This window comes from Varanus komodoensis, unplaced genomic scaffold (genome assembly GCF_004798865.1).
Source record: "Varanus komodoensis strain SLA01 unplaced genomic scaffold, ASM479886v1 scaffold22, whole genome shotgun sequence".
NCBI classification, from domain to species: Eukaryota; Metazoa; Chordata; class Lepidosauria; order Squamata; family Varanidae; genus Varanus; species Varanus komodoensis.
In genome coordinates, this window is record NW_025335606.1 from 16591263 (window position 1) to 16608137 (window position 16875).

General features: G+C 42.0%; 1 protein-coding gene across 3 annotated transcripts in view; it reads right to left on the reverse strand.

Annotated features, from left to right (window-relative positions):
• Positions 1 to 16875, reverse strand: part of FYB1 (FYN binding protein 1) — a 65451-nt gene that overhangs the window by 28956 nt on the left and 19620 nt on the right. For all 3 annotated transcript variants that reach the window (XM_044431300.1, XM_044431299.1, XM_044431301.1), the window contains 4 exons: positions 12543 to 13614; positions 3907 to 4084; positions 2406 to 2455; positions 363 to 382 (listed from right to left, as the gene is read on the reverse strand). In XM_044431300.1, coding sequence (XP_044287235.1) covers positions 363 to 382; positions 2406 to 2455; positions 3907 to 4084; positions 12543 to 13614 — 1320 coding nt within the window. The remainder of the gene's footprint in view (positions 1 to 362; positions 383 to 2405; positions 2456 to 3906; positions 4085 to 12542; positions 13615 to 16875) is intronic.

Sequence of the window (16875 nt, forward strand, 5' to 3'; positions counted from 1 at the left end):
TCTGGATCCAACCTCCACATCACTTGAAGTCCATATAATCAGAAACAATCTTTCACACATACTCCTCCCTGTAACAAAAGCTCCTATCAGAAATTCATGCCATTACTCACCAAAACCTCAATTATCAAAAAAGATAATTAAAAAAAATCATGCTATTATTCACCCAAACCTCAAGGGAATAAAATAACCCCTAATGTTATTACTCACTAAAATTTCAAGAAAATATACTACCTTTACTTGGAAGATAGGATGACAAGCACCAAGCGAGCATCCTGGAGACAGCGTTCAATAATGAAAGAAAAAAAAAAAGGGGGACCAGAAATATTGCAGTACATTTATATGTTATGAAGGGTAACACCTACCTCATCTAGATTTCCAGATCCTGGGGTTCAAAAAACAAACAAAAAAACTTAGTTAGCTTTCTTTTGCAGGAAAGTTTTGTGACATATTTTAGTACAGTCTGGCTGTAAATAAAGTACCGCAACTCTGTGGGTTTACTCTCTCAGCATAATGCACCTGAATTCCTTGTTAGAGTTCAGCAAAGAAGGGCATTTCCACATGCAAGAATTTTGGTCTTACAGAAAAATATTGGTGCTCTATAAAATAGGGAACTGCAGCAGAAGGATTCGACCATGCCAGCTGCACATCTCATGTAATACACTGTTGCAATCTCTAAATCTTGTTTTTAATGCCTGTGCTTTTCTAAGCATACAAGAATCCCCTATACCAGGGGTCTCAAACGCGCGGCCCGCGGGCCAATTGCCGGGAGGGGCGGGGCACGGGGGAGCGGCCCTGCGGCCTTCAAAGCGCCGGCTGCGCCCGGGCCGGCCTCTGGGAGCGACGCGGGATGAGCGGCCCACCACCACCACGGCGGTGGAATCCTTGATGCGGCCCAGCCTCACCCAGACTCTACTTCCAGCGGCCCCCAGGTAAGTTGAGTTTGAGACCCCTGCCCTATCCAGTATTCCAGAATGTACCGTGCATCTCACCTGTGCCATCGGGCACAAAGAGCCTTGAAAGGTCCCTGCCCACTTGCGCCCATAGCCCTGCTAATCAACGGGGAAGACATGAGGATGTGGCCTGCAAGGATCACTGGGACGGCAGGGTGGGAGAAGCTGGAACCTTCCCTCCAGAGATCTTTGCAGACAAATGTGTGACTGACTGCATGTGTGCAAATGGGCGTGTGCTCATGTGTGATCTTGTATGCATGTGTGTGTGCATATGAATGATCCTCCCCACCACCACCGTGTCAGTAAGCATGTTTTAATGTGGATATACCTAATGTGTTAGATATCTTCTGGGCTATTCAAGCTTATAGACATTTATACATGACCAAAAAGGAAGAAACTGGACAAATGTGGATATGTATTTATTTATCTATTATTATTTATTTAAACTCCATCTGTGCCAAAGGTCTTAATTCCATGTATAAATTAAAAAATAATAATAACTGTAATTTAAATAGAAATACAATGCATTTCATGTTTCCATAAGTCAAAGATGACTTGATGGCACATAGAAACAATACATTCACCAGAATGGAGATGACTCTGACAAGGAGACCTGCATGGTCATTAAGCCTGCAATTATTTTCATGCTTCATTATCTTTAGGCCAGACTGGGAAAGGGCATTCCTTCACACACAGGATGCTTTCACACTGCCGTCTGTCCTCTGTAGAGAGGACCCTTGGCCACCCTACGTGGCAGAAATTTACAGATTTCATTCAGCTTTCCCTCCATAATACAGGCACAGTGTTCAGAGTGCTCTAAGGAGAAATGGCCCTCTATTCTGGCCACTTTACTGCTACACTTCAGACTGATAGTTTTGCTAGAATGGCACATACAGTGAGAAGAGCGACTCGTGGCCCTGCCCAGGCACCTACACAGGTGCAAATGGTGGCTGGGCAACTTCAAGATCCCTCTCTCCTCTTCTTTCTGATCGGTCTTTTCTTTAAAGTGGGTTTAAACTAGCCAACCTTCAAACAGATGATGCCTTCAAAATAGAGAACTGTCCCCTCTCCCATTATAGCCAGAACAAACCTGTTCCTTCAACTGTCTGTTCTTATATGGCCAAAATGATACTGTCCACACTTAGGAGGGATGTACAATAGGCTTGGGAGAGAACTCCAAATTTGGCAGAAGTGCAAAAGATTCCTTAGGAAAAAATCCTAGGGTGGACAGGGAAGACCCAAAACAACCTGATGACCATGGTGCATGATTGTTGACTGTTGCAGAGGGGGTGAGAAACCAGACTACCTGGACAGAGAGAAGACATGGAATAGAGGAGTACCCTGTAAGCAAGGTTGTTCTGGCTGATCTTTGAATAGGAGTGCTGCATACTGCAAGATTTTGTTGCAAGTCCTACGCAGTAATGTTCTAATTCCCAGTGGGAATTAAACACTTACCTTCCAGAGCAAAATCAACATCATCATAGTTCTCTTCAATTTCTTGGCTTCTACATAAAGAAAAAAGTGAACATGTGAAAAAGAAAACAGAAAAATTCTCATAATGACCTTTGAGTGAAAGCCTAGTCTAAGCCATATGTCCTAGTGGAGGAATCATAGTTAATGTTCCTGGAGCTCATTTATAACTATAAAATAAGGTTAAACTTAGGGCTCTTATTTTAACAGCTATCCTGCCATGCAGAAATTCAGCTAGGAGTGTTTTTACATCATTGCACTTGGAAGCACTATATCTAATGAAATTCTGCCTGCCATTGCAACTATTAAAGTCTCCACAGTTCAGCCAAAAAGAAAAAAGAAAAACACACCAAAGAAAGTAACCACATGCAACAGCCAAATAGCTCATTACTTTTCCATTCCAGTGTATCACGGATTTCTTTACAGTTGCACAGACGGAAGCATAAAATTAGGCCCAAGCAGTGCTTGCATGTGGTACCCCCTCCTCAAAATATGTGCCCCTTTGCTACCATAGAGAGCAGTAGGCTGCTTCCATCTGCTGCCACAATTTATATCCAGGATGCACAACCTTTTCAGCCTTACGGGCCACATGGGATACTGGCCTGCAGGTGGGGGACTGCTGCACACACATGCGCAGACGCACAACCTTGATACAGATTGCTCCTCTTCTCTACTAGCAGCAGCAAAAAAGCAATCGGAATGAGGATGTCTGGATGTGGGAGCAGGGAGTACAATTAGTGGGGAAATTAGAGGACATCAGGGCATCCTTGGAGAGCTTCCGTAATGGCCTTGGAGAGGCACAACCCGTGTACCCTGTGTTAGATTGTCATTGTGTTCACCATGGCTACCCCCAAAATTAGTGTTTTCTGAAGTAAACACATGAAATGTGAATGATAAGTATTGCCTGTAATGACAGTGTTCACAAGTGGAGCAAGGGGTTTCCATTGCTGATTTTTGCAAGAAAACAATGTTCAGCTGCACAAAACTTAAAACAGTCCTTTTAGCTTCTTCTTTTTATGTCAAAATAGGCAATTCCTCCCCCCGCCCGCTGCCCCAGTTTAATTCCTGTGTTACTGTAACTCTAAGAGGAACAGCATCTTTAAAAGGAAGGAAATTAAATGGTCACCTGCTAGAGAGCTTGGAGTGAGGACAGATTATCCTTTAGGGCTATGTGTGCTTGCTTAATGACGTTAAATAAGAGTTATAAACTGTCTCCTTAAGTTGTCCAGCAAATCAACAGCATAATATATGAAGAGGGAAGGGACACAATTTAAGACACACAGCTGCCACTTTTCATCTAGTTTGACTTTCCTACCTCTTCCAGCATTCATGACCAGCATCTTTGATGAAAGCCTAAGATGGGTTGGATTAACATGAGCATATACAGGTGATTTCAGCAGAAATGGGATCAGAGATTCCCCTCTTTACCTCAAAAACATGAAAAGACCATTAAGGGAAGGAGATTTCACATGTACTTGTATCAAACCTGGGCTTGATGTTTCTTTGGGGAAGAACTGGAGCTTGTGTTGATGGGTGTGAACCTGGAGGAGGTGGTGGAGGAAGAGAGGGTGCTGGCGGTGATGGTTGTGGGGTACCAGCTTGTGTAACAGACAGGAGTGGTGGAAGTGGAGGGGGTGCACCCATGGAATGGGGTTTGTTAGAGCCTGAAACCAAAACAGAAAACAATGAGAGTAGATTGACATCATGTTCAAGGAAATGTCATCGTGAGGACTTCATTCGCAGTACAAATACAGCTTTATGGCAGTTTTATGGCAGACACACTTTTCTCAAATGAAATGCTGAGTCAAACACGGTGCTTGCCCATCACCTTTGCCTTAAGTAGGCTGGCCTTCTACTGATCTCTTTTCAATTAATGTTAATTAACCCAAATTTCTTAATTATATATTTTTAAAGCATCATAAGTATGTTTATGCATATTATAGTCTTTTGCCATATTCAAGAAACAAAGGAAACATTTAAAGATTTTCTCAGGAATTTTACTCCAGGAATCAGGCAGAGGTGTCCTAGTCATTAGTCGGTTGGCGTTGTTCACTGCTGATTTTTCCTGAAAAATTGTTGATCCATTCTTTCCAGGGTGCATAATTCAAAACAATTTGTGTTTCCTAACTCAGCTTTTGTCCTGTTAATACAAGGCAAAAGACAATATACAAGGAGCATATTCTAGGGAGACTCATCAGAGAGAACTTGATTCTTATTTATTTTCCGCAGCACATACCATACCTGTTTGGCTGTGTAATTTTTCCCCTGGGCTTAGAGACCAGGAGAATCACAGCTACTGGAAAAACTGGATTTAAGGATGGGCTTTGCTAGAGAGAATGGATGGGCACATAATGGTTTAAGCATCCCTCTCCCAGGAGTTGATTCTCTTTGAAAATATCTCTCAGTACCCCTGCACACATGACCTGGAGAAAAGTTTAACGTCCTAGATATTTTAAATCTTGGACAACCTGGACATTTCTCTCCCCCACTTCCTTCTCAAGCCCCTGAAAGTCTCTAGGCCGGGGAGCAAGGCTTGGACAGTGGGGGTCTCTTGGAGGGTGCCTAAACCTCTGTGGGCATGACCGGGATCCCCAAGGGCTAAACGTGCTCCACTGCGTTTTTAGGAATGTACACTTTTTGGAATAACATAGAAGCTCCTTTCCTAGAAACTTGATCCTGAAAATGAATATAAAGCACAATAGCAGAGCATCCATTATTGACATTTAGTTTCACTTTTTTTCTCCTTAGTGTGTTCATATTTTGAGGGGAATGTTGACCAAAAAAATTAGAAGCTGCATTAAAAAATGTTCCCAGATTGCTTAAGTGACAACATCTACTTCCTATCTATATTCTGCAGATGGCAGCGCCTCACTAGTTTTCTTTCTCCTGTATGCTACCTGTGAGGTAGATGGATGTATTTTTTCCCTAGTGTTTCACTTCTTACAAGATATATTTCTTTCAGTTTCAACACTTAAGACATGCAGGACTATTGGATCATTTATATCATGTTTATGTATGTGTATTAATTGTGGCTTTTGTTTCACAATACCTGTAAATAGCTTGGTTACGAAGATTGGACTCCTCTCATGCATACTTTAAAAAAAAAGCCACGATCTGAGTCCAGACTACATATTACATGGCACATCCATGATGATTTGTGCATTTAATAGATTTATTTTTCTGAGCTCACAGTGAGGAGCCCTCTCCCACCCTCTCAGGTACCATGGATCTTCCACATGAGCTGAGGCCTGAACCTAGAAGACCATGTTTGGGAGCGGTGCTGGGAGGGCGTTCTTGGGGTGAGGGGAAGAAGGGAGTGACAAAGCACCCCTGGTTTTGCCAAATCCAGGCAGTGCCTTGTGAGGGGGAAGGAAACATTTGAATGACCAAAATCAGCTGCCTAAATGTTTTTGAGGAAGGCAACCAGCACCTCCATGCTCCACTTTTGCTCAGTTGGATGCCTGCAACTTTCCAAATACATTTATTTAATTAATTTATTAGAGTTATAGTCCACCTTTTTCTTTTTTTTAAAGAACTCAAAGCAGTTTAGATCATTCTCCTCCTCCTGCTACTCTCAGTTGTATTTATTATTTATTTATTAAAAGCTTTTATATGTCGTCCTTTATATAAATATCTCAGGATGGCTTACAGTACTTTAAAAGAACTATTTAAAACAACAACTTTCAATAAATGAATTAAAACAGTAATAATGTATAAAACAATAAATAGCAATTAACACAAAATGAATCACAAAACAGAACAAGAATGACTGTACATTAAAAGCTATTGATTTTAAAATGCCATTTAAATAAAAAGGTTTTGACTTGGCTCCGAAAAGGGTAGCTTTTAATGTACAGTCACTACATATCCCTACAATAACAACCCTGTGACGTAGTTCGGGCTGAGAGTCAACATTAAAAGTCACCCAGCTGGCTCTATGGTTGTACAGGGACTAGAACCCAGATCGCCTGTGTCCCAGTTCTGAGCTAAAACCATGACACTATTCTGGCTCTCAGAAATTCAGAAGGTTATGGGCAGAATCTCCCACTTGTCAGCTTCATGGGATGACTCTGGGTTCCATTATTATAAAAGAGGTGAAAAAATGTCTTCTTCTCCACTTTCTCCATAGCCTGCATAATTCCATGCACCTCTATCATGTCTTCCCTTACTCACCCTTTTTCTAAGCTAAACAGTTCCAGATGTTGTAACCTTTCCTTGTAGGGGAGTTGCTCACTCCCTTTGGTCACTTTATTTGCCCTTTTCTGAACCTTTTCTACCTCTACAATAACCTTTTTTTAGAGAAGGCAACCAGAACTGCACAGAATACTCTAAGTGCAGTTGCACCAATACTTTTGTATAAGGTAGTGTTGATATTGGCAATTTTATTTTCAATTCCTTTCCTAATTATACCTAACATGGGGTTTGCCTTTTTCACAACATCTGACATTTTCAAAGAGCTGTCCACTCCAATCCCATGATCCCTTCAGCTTATACTTTTTGGGTTTTTTCCCTAACATGCATTGCTCTTCACTTACTTACTCAATAGAATAGAATAGAATAGAATAGAATAGAATAGAATAGAATGGCCATGAAGACCATTGGGTCCAACCCAATGGGTTGCAGGACACCAAGTTACACCATCCCACTCAGATGGCTGTCCAGTTCTGAGCAGTATTTGCTATTTTGATGCCTATTCTCTCACTTCAGAGAGAACACGTCAGAGTTCCTTACAATCCCATTTGGATTTAACCATCCTAGTTTGGTGTTGACATCAAACTTGACCATGTCACTACTCACTCCTAATTTCAGGGCATTTATGAATAAATTGAAAGCATTGGTCCTAAAAGAGAACCCTGTGGGATGTGGAATTCCACTGTTTACATCCACCCACAGGGAGAATTCATCACTCTCTGTTTTCTATTCTTTAGCCAGATATCAGTCCATAAGAGGACCTTGGCTCTTATTGCACAACTGCTAAGTTTGCTCAGGAGCCTTTAGTGTGGAACCAGTGTCTACCTGAACTTCCCTGTGCTGATTTTTGTGGACACTTTCAAAGAAATCTAAAAAGTTAAGAGATGGGATTTACCTTCGTGGAAGCCATCCCGACTCTTTCCTACCAGAAAAGAATGTTAAATGCTTCCTAATTTTATATTTAACAATATTTTCAACCAATCCACACAGGACATTAAGCTAACCAACCTATAACTTCCTGAAACAACCTGAGACCCCTTTTAAAAAATTGGTCATTCTTCAGTCCTCTGGTACAAAAGTTGATCTATATAACATGTAGTGTTACATATAACATGTTGTATAAGAAGCTCAGCAATTTCATAACTGAGTTCCTCAAGAACGCTAGGATGGACACCAGCTGGGTCTGGTGATTTATTTTAATTTAGTTTAATGAGGGAGAGGGGAATGATCTGAAATTGGCTCCTGGATGGTACATGGGTCTGTTTAATCCTTTTCCACTGTTTTCCTGACTCATTGCCCCACCTAGATATAAGCCCTGAGGACTATGTGTAGAATTGAATATGGTTATTGATTGTTAAAAAGAGTAAGATGTCAACCCAGTATGTCCGATGTCTTAAATAATTGTTGTTTTAGTGTTAGATTGTAGAGAAAATAAAATTTGGAAAAAAAAAGATATAAGCCCTGAGGAGGGATGGGGAGGGGTAGGGAATACAATAATTAAGAAGAGGAAAGGGACCAAAGCAATCTCATCAGACAGCAAGATGGAAATGCAAAGGGCAGAGATGAGCATTTAATAATTTCTTGAAAGAGAACTATAGGACAAAGAATCCCATGCATAATATGTTTAGTAAGTATAGGCACAAAACACTAAAGAGGTTAAAAGGTTACAAGAAGTTTTAGCTTAATACAGGACACCAGAAAAGGCCAGTTTTATTTTCAGTCTGTTTTGTCTCTATTTCAGCAAGAAAGCAGAACAAATACATATCATACATACATCACATCAAACCATGATATGTACATGAGAAACGTCCTAAGTTAACAAGAAACTATGGCTTATATTTGAAGTTTATAGATGTTAACAATGTATGGTTTGTTTATGGGAATGGGTTTATAGTCAGCAAGCCAGATTTCAACATACCACACCGTGGCTTCATATCATGTGTGAATCACGTCCTAGAGGTGTACCATGACCCCCCCCCCCCCATAAGAATAGCTTGGCTGTATCAGACCAACAATTCATCCTGTTTCCCCACAATGGACAACCAGATGACTCCAAATACCCAGGGCAAGACATGTGCAATAACCCTGTCCCTGTTTTGCCCTACAGAAATTGTATTCAGCAGCATACCTTCTCTGAACCCAGGCTTTTTTCTCACTATTATTTTAATTATTAGACCCTAAAGCAAGTTGCTTCTCTTCAGGACTCCAGCCAGCCAGTTAAGCTTCCAGGATCCCCGTCCTTCCCAACACCCCATGTTTTGCTCTCAACAATAAGTCTGCATTCTGTGCATGCCTAGGCACCATAGGTCTGCTTTGACTTTCTTGCCCTCACTTGGATTATTTTATGACATATTTTTGCAAATCTTGCAGTTCTACCCAAGCACATCAATCCTTCCCTCCTGTTTCTTTGTGACCCTGTCAGATCTCACAATTAGTATATGGAACAGAGTTATCTTCCATGAATTTTTTAGTCTCCCTTCAAAGCCATCTAAGGTGGTAGCCACAACTACACACTGAATGGATTCACATGACATGACCACTCACAATGGGTGACACACACAGTGGGTTGTTGTGCCATGCAAACCTAGCCTGCTCCCCACTTCTCTGATGGCACCCAGCCAACCTGATAACACATAGCTTGCTGTATCCGGGGGGGGGGGGGTTGCTGTATCCAGGATGCATGGTCATGATGTCCAAAGCTGACCCTATCTTGAGTAACAGGAACCAGCGAGCAAGCCACGTGGCAAGAGTAGCAACCCTTGCTACTCTAGCCAAGCCCATCTGGGTGACTAAGCAATGCCAGCCATCCCACAAGTGACCAGCTGGCTCTCTGGGATGACTGGGTGTTCCCAGCTGCAAGTGCAAGTCCCTTTAACTCACCCCAGCTTTTGTTGCCCTTTTAACCAATTTTTTCCCACAGAAAAAATTTTATGTTCTCTGTTCTGACAGTCACTAAAAGGAGAAAAGGAGTTTTGACAGCTGTTCAGGTTTTAACAGGGCAAGAAGTATTTTTTGACAGAAACATATACAGCCATATAAAAGGGCTCGTAATTGTAGCAGAGCAAAGCAGAGAAGTTTGTCCTACAGTGAGGTCTGTAGGACAAAGGAGGAAGAGGGGAAGGGCAGGATTGTACAAACTGCGGTGATCTTGATTGTCAGGCACACAGTATGCGGGCATGTAATGCGGCTTAATCCCAGGGTCAGTTGGTATGACATCAAGTTCCATATCAATGTATTAACCCTACTGTCATCAGTTTATTGCCTGACTTAAATTTATTGTCAGTCAGTGTAATAACATGATCATGAGGTCTAGTTTCATCAGAAAAAATAAAATTAGGAAAAAATAATAGAGCAGAATAATTCCGAATACAGCCAGTAAAAGAAAGAGAACAGAAAGAGACAGGAAGAAAAGCAAACTTGCATTAAATTATGTAGCCAAGAACTTAGATTCTGCAGAGATATGATGAAATGTGTCATTCTCTTTTCAAGGGCTTGAAGTTTTTTAAACCATGTGTATCGAGGGAAAAGGCTAACCCCACCAAAACCACCCTCCCAATCAGGACGAGGAACCAGGATGTTCCAGGATGGAAATGTAATCACAAGTTTCTCATTAATTTAGTAGGTAAAAAAGAGCAAATGTTCGGAATCTTATGGAAATTGTGGTGTGCATAGGGTAGGTACAAGAGGCAGTTGATCATTTAATTTGGGATTGTCTGGAGTATGTGAAAAGACAATCCCTTTTGGGGCATATAACCGTTTGTGTTTTCTTCTGGTAATATGGGAGCTCTTTTGTGTGACGGTGATGTTTGTTTTCTGGTGATGTCTGCTTTTTGCAGGCCTGCAATTGGGGTGCTGTGAATTGAAGGGGTTCAGTGGTGGTGGTAATCAGTTGGTAGTGATAATAGGGCCTTTGGCCTTGCTTCAGCAATAAATACCAAAAGAAGATTATAGAAAAAGATCCAACAAAAAGAACAATAATGTTAGTGAAAATAAAAGGGGGAAAAGAAAGACAAAGAGAAGTTGCTGGTGAAAATTTAGTAGAAATATAATAAATTCTATATTGAATCTGAGATAATGAGCTGAAATAAAAGAATGCAAAGCATAAAGTTATAATTAGTGTAAGTAATACTTTATAATGATATGGAACTTTTCTTAAGTATTAAAAGAAGATATTCAACAAGTATAACTTTCTGAGTAAGGAGGTACAGCAATGAGAGAATGCTGAACCAACTGAAATTGTGAAGTTCTTACAGGTATGGGAGAGCTTCCAAGAAAAAAGATTGCAATTCGGACTATCTTTTTGGCTACCAAGGGCTACAGTACTTCCCAACTCTGAAAAAAGCAATTTAGGTTCCAGCTGCACATTCAGAATAGCCATACCGCCTCCTTTTTTCTGAACATAATGTTTTCCTGAACAATTACTTTAAACACTGCCTAGAATTATCCCAACTACTTTTATCTGTTATATTTATATTCTGCATTTTTGCCTGCAAGGAAATCAGAGCAGCTTACACAATCCTCCTCCTCCTCTCTTATCCTCTCAACAACCCTGGGAGGTAGGTCAAGCTGAAAGTCAGGGTAAGTTCAGTCACCTGGTGAGCTTTGTGACCAAGCGGAAACTAGAACACAGATCTTCAACACTCTGACCACTATCCTGCAGCTTTTATCAATATTGCCTTTGAACTTTTCATCACCACAACCAAGGTAAATAACATGAACACAAAATGGCACCCTCCAGAGGGACAAGGGATAAATAATCTTATCTCTGTGCCCAGAATCCTTCTGCAACATGATGATCAACTTCTTTTTAAAAGCCTGCCTAAGGGCTTCCCGGAGAGGCATTGAACCCAGGGCTTTACCGAGGCTGCCGCTTCCGTTTTCTTCGAGGGAGGAAGAGCGACATGAGTATTTCCCCCCCTGGAGGAGACGCCAATCTGCCTTTCTTCAGGAAGCGTCCAATATTTATCGAGGTGACTTCTTCCATTTTTTTTCCAGGAAAAAAGCGCAAGGGGTTGTTTCCCCTCTTGACCTTTCTCTATGTTCCCTTACACACACGAGGTGGCGCTGAGCTAAACCGCACAATTATGCACACACGCGCGCACACACACACATACAGTTATAAAAATGTCTCTCCTAAACAGGAAACCCTGTTTGCAGAGTGATAATGGAGCATCTGAGAAGTGGAGGGGTGGGGAAAGTGCTTAATCCTTTCTCTGTTCATTATTTCCTCATTCCAAATGACTTCCCCCACAGTTCCAAAAAATGCTGGCAGTTCTAGAGTGAGGGGAAGCCCCAAGGGGTCATCTCAAGGGAGGAAATGGTGAAGGTTAAGAAGGGTGTAGTGATGAGCTGGCTGCACTGGGATGTGGGCAGTCTGGGTTCTCGTCCCTGCTTGGCCATGAACTCACTGGGTGATTTGGACCAATGACCCTCAGCATAACCTGCCTCAAAGGGCTGTCATGAGGAAATGCAGAAGGAGGAAAAGGAGCTTTAGGTAAGCCACCTTGGATTCCTTGCAGGGAAATGGCAGGATAGCAATATCACAAATCAGTTAACATCTCCTCTCTTTCCCCCATCCACATATTGTTGAAACTAATCAAAACAGCACATTTTCCTGTTTATAAGGTGCAATCAGAATCCCGTGTATAATGTCCAGTTCAGTTCCATCAGGAGCATCCATAAGCAAACTAAATACCAATGCTACCAATTGTTCCCCACTATTCAATATAACACTATTTGATTCTAAAGATATGTGTGGCAGCTTTCCCCAGATGTGTTGGACTAAATCTCCCATCATCCCCCATTAGCATAGTCAGCATATTTAGAGGGTATCAAGTTGGGGAAGGCTATGCTATTGTGATAAACCATCCTAACACAGAAGGGCTTTCACCTTTCAAAAATTAAACAGTAAATAAGGAAAGAATTACTCACCTTCTCCATTATTTTTTTGGAATCTCTCCAGGTTGACTACTGGAGGCCGGCTAGGTTTTTGAGGGGCTGGACCTAACTTGAATGGGGGAGGAATTGCTTTTCGTTTTGGCAGGGTCTGGCCTTTCTCGTCTTTTTCAGAGTTATTTGCCCAAGGTCCGGTTGTAGCCACTCTTGGCAAGCTACTGAACTTATTAGAAGACAACTCCAAATTCTCTATATTGCATTTGAAAATATTATTGGCGAAACTTGGTCTTGCTTCATCATTCTGTGGCTGATAAGATTTTTGAAGGGCCTGAGACAGGTTACCCAGGTTACTAGGTTTCAATGGCGGAAAAGTGCCAGTAGCAGAATCAGTTTTGTCATTCTTTTCCTCGCTGGCTGATTGAAAAGAGTTGATTTTTGATTTGATACCTATGGAGCCTGGAGATCCCCGATTCAAAAAGGGATCTTTGATGGAGGGCTCATCATTGCTGGTGGCATGCAAGCCAAGCTTTGGCTTCGAAGGTGGCTTTATCAGAGGTTTCGGGTCATTTTCCTGTGCAGCAAGGCCAAGCTTTTCTTTAACTCCAGTTACCTGTGGAAACACAGGCTTTGGTCCACTTTCTTGGGATTCTCCCAGAAAACCTGGCTTAGGTCCTAGATGAGGCTTCAGTTCTGTTTTTTGAGGTGTCAAGCAGGGAGGCTTCTGAACCCCTACCTTGGGTCCTTCTGTAGGTTTGGGGGTCCAGGGCTTAGGGAACGAAGGTCTTTCATTAGCTTCTTTGCTAGCTGCTTGAGCCAGTGCAGCGACTTTGCTGGTCACAGGACTGCTCTTCAAAGAGTTTGGCTTCAGATTCTTGTCCGATGTGTTCTGAAGAGAAGGTTTCGTTCCCAGAGGAGGCCTCATGGGTGCAGGTTTGGGAAAGTTGATGGGTTTGGCAGGACCAGCATTTTCCATTTGAGCAAATTTCTCAAGGGCTGTTTTTGTGATCGATGAAGGCTGTCCTGCAACCTTGGCATGTCGCATGTTAACCTCCTCGGCTGGGTTGCTACTAAACTTCGCCATGATGGACTTCACATTGGGCTTGCCATCCTGTAACACATAAAATGAAAAAGAAAGCAGAAAGTGTTTCACAGCACTGTTCACATAGGCTGTCCTTTGAAGGCTTTCCTTGCTTGAGGCTTGTGAGACTCCTGATTGGTTAGAGATACCTCAGCATTTAGCTTCCTGTACAGCTAAAGATCTTCAACATTTTGCTACATGTTCATTGTGGTTAATGCATTTTTCAAGTTGTTTATTGAAGACAAGAGCACTTTTGCTAACTGGATCATCCCTGTGGTATCTACTGTAAATTTGCTCTCTTCCCCTTGTATTTGCAGAAAGTGGAAGTGTATTTTAAACTCTTTGTTACCAAAAATATATTAGCTAAACTACAGGCCTGGAACTCTGCAGTCTTCTTCCCTCACAATGTACATTTTGCTAGCGAGCATGAGTGCCCTGTGTTTAAATCTCAGTTTTACTTTCACAGAAGTTTACCACAGAAAGTTTCAAAGAAAGAATTTTGCCTGACCAAACCTGCAGAAATGAGCTCCTAGAGTTGTGGCGAAAGGGACGTGTTTGGGCAAGGCACTCTTATTTGCCCCTTAATCAGAAAGGAATGGGGCATGGGAAATTAACTTTCTTTTACACTGTCCCTGGCTGCTTATGTTTCATGCAACATAAGAATGGCAGCACTTTTGGAGCAGTACATGGGCTCTTTGCAGCACTTGGGATCCCAAGGCAGTCAAATGTTCAACAATAGCTATGGGCCAGATTGTTGATGTAAATAATACAGGAATGTGGATGAGGCTGACCGACTGCACATCACAGAAAGAAAGAAAGAGAGAGAGAGAGAGAGAGAGAGAGAGAGAGAGAGAGAGAGAGAGAGAGAGAGACTTTCATAAAAGTACTTGCCAGGGTTAGCACTTCCCCCCTCTCCTCTAGATTGCCAAGTTGGATGAGGAATACTTTGTAGGGTGGCCATGTGTCCTATTTTGCACAGGACAATCCTCTGTTTGAAGGGCTGTCAAAAGGCAGTTCTCTATTTAAATGTGCCTTCCATTTGTAGGGTTGCCCAGTCCATGTCTGATTTAAACATAAAGAACCCTAAGAAGGGAGGGCAGGAAGAGGCCTTGAAGTTGCCCACCATTAGCAGGCACCTAGACAGCAGAGAGAGCAGGTACATGGTTCACCTGGTCAAAGTTCTTGCCTGCTCTGGCAAGATATACTGTATTTCTATTTTAAATAGAGCACATCTTGCTTAATTTGTATATCTGTCTATAAACTAGTGCAAGCCAATGTTATCCCAATCTGTCCCCTCTTTTGTCTTTTTTTTTAAATGAAATGTCTCTGTGATCATGCCAGTTTGCAGGTTGTAATGGGTTACACACACACATACACAGAGAGAGAGCGAGCGAGAGAGAGCGAGAAAGCGAGCGAGTCAGCGAGCACATTTCAGGACAGAATACTCAGAATACAGTGACACATTTGGGCATTGCTGAAGAATACAGTTAAGCTTGACGTGTCAGTTTCCAACTTAAGATCCAGGTAGCTTCTTAGGTGGTTTTTTTTAATATAATCCCAATTGTTTTGCATATGTTGGAAGGCTGTGAAACCTTGTCAGTGCTTTACTTTCTCTTCTCCATTTACTTATAGAAGAGAAAATATGTACACAGTGACATGCAAGAAAATATAACATTACTCGATTTTTATTGTTACAATTTTAAATTTTCTTATGCATGTGTTAGAATTATGTTCATTCTAATATCAATTCAAATTAGTTTGTTTGCAGAATTTCCATTTTTTGCATTTTCCACAGAAATCATCAATTGACCTACCCAGTCTGTAACCTCGGTGGTCTCAATCCAAATGGAATTACATTTTATGGCATTCAACTATCTACTATGCCTGATGACAAATTGGAGAATTGGTCCTGATTTTCTAGACAATTCAAAAAGGCACATGGACACTGCCTGCTTGCTAACTAAATGAAATAGAACTACAATAGGGCAAGCAGATGAGTGGCCAAGTAAAATGGATAGGTATCAGCCTTATCGGCAGCAGCCAAGTTTAGCAAGAAAAAGAAACTGAACAGCAGGCCAGATGTGCCAGCCCTCCTTAAGTAGCAGCACAAGAGCCAGCAGAGGGAACCTATAGGCAGATGCTTACATTCAACACTATGTAAGCAAACTTGCACATGCCTAATGGAAGCTTCCCTTCCTCCTCCTCTTAAAGCCCGCACTGCACATACTCCAAATCTCTTATTCTATCCCCGTGATAAGATCTGGGACACACAGGATCTGGGGATTTCAATATATCTGCTTGCAGAAGAGCCCCAGAGAAATAAGCCCAGTGAAGGGACTAGCATGGGCAAAACGAAGCAGGTGTAATGCACTTTGGAAGAGTGGCTGCTCTTGCTTCCCAATGCGACGGTGATCGGAAGGTTCTGGAAGGAGTGATGTGGGCAGGAATGAATTAGTGGATCAGATTATTGCAGACTACCTTGTAGCAAGTGGGTGCATGTGCACATGTGTGTGCAAATATTGAGATTACACTGTTGTCTATCTTTCTTACATATTTTAACTTAAGACTGACTGCATACATAGTAGAACCAGGCCCACTTACTGATTTGCTGCTGTGCTGCTTTATACCTCCCTTTCTGCTTTATACCTCCCCCCCCCCCCCCGCATATATAAAATTTCTGCTCTGCTTGTCTTCCCCACCCATCCTGGCTGTTAAACTGAAACCTGAGACATGAGGTTGGGGGTGGGGGTTTCCTTTGGTACTCATTTGTCTGGATTCCCATTTGTTTTTCCAGTTATAACATTGAAATGATCTGAGTTCATTTGCTTGAGTATGTCAAGCAAATGAACTGGCTTGCTGCCCTGTTTGAGTGTTGCTGGAGCTCCCTCATTCTGCAGCCATGGTTCTGGAGTGCAGCCTGCATTCTGCACGATCCATTTAAAGACTCTAAAATGACTGTGGCATAATAAGCTTCCATGGTCATGAGTCCACTGTGCAGAAAGTTAGTTTGGAAGACATTGCTTTTCATGAACCTGGGGAAAAGTGGCACTTGCAGAAATAAAGGGACAGGGACCTTGATGAGCTCCCTTGCACCCGATCCCTCTGGTTTTTTGCCCACACGTGCTTACTGTCCTGCTGCCTTCCTTGAATCTTTCTGCATGAGTTTCCCCCCACTGATATTAAATGCTTTCCTCTCCCCTGTCCTTGCATCCTCTTTTGCAAACAGGGGTGCTTTAGGAAACAGGGTCCTTTAAAAATAAACACACAGACACATTTTAGAGCTGCCACAGA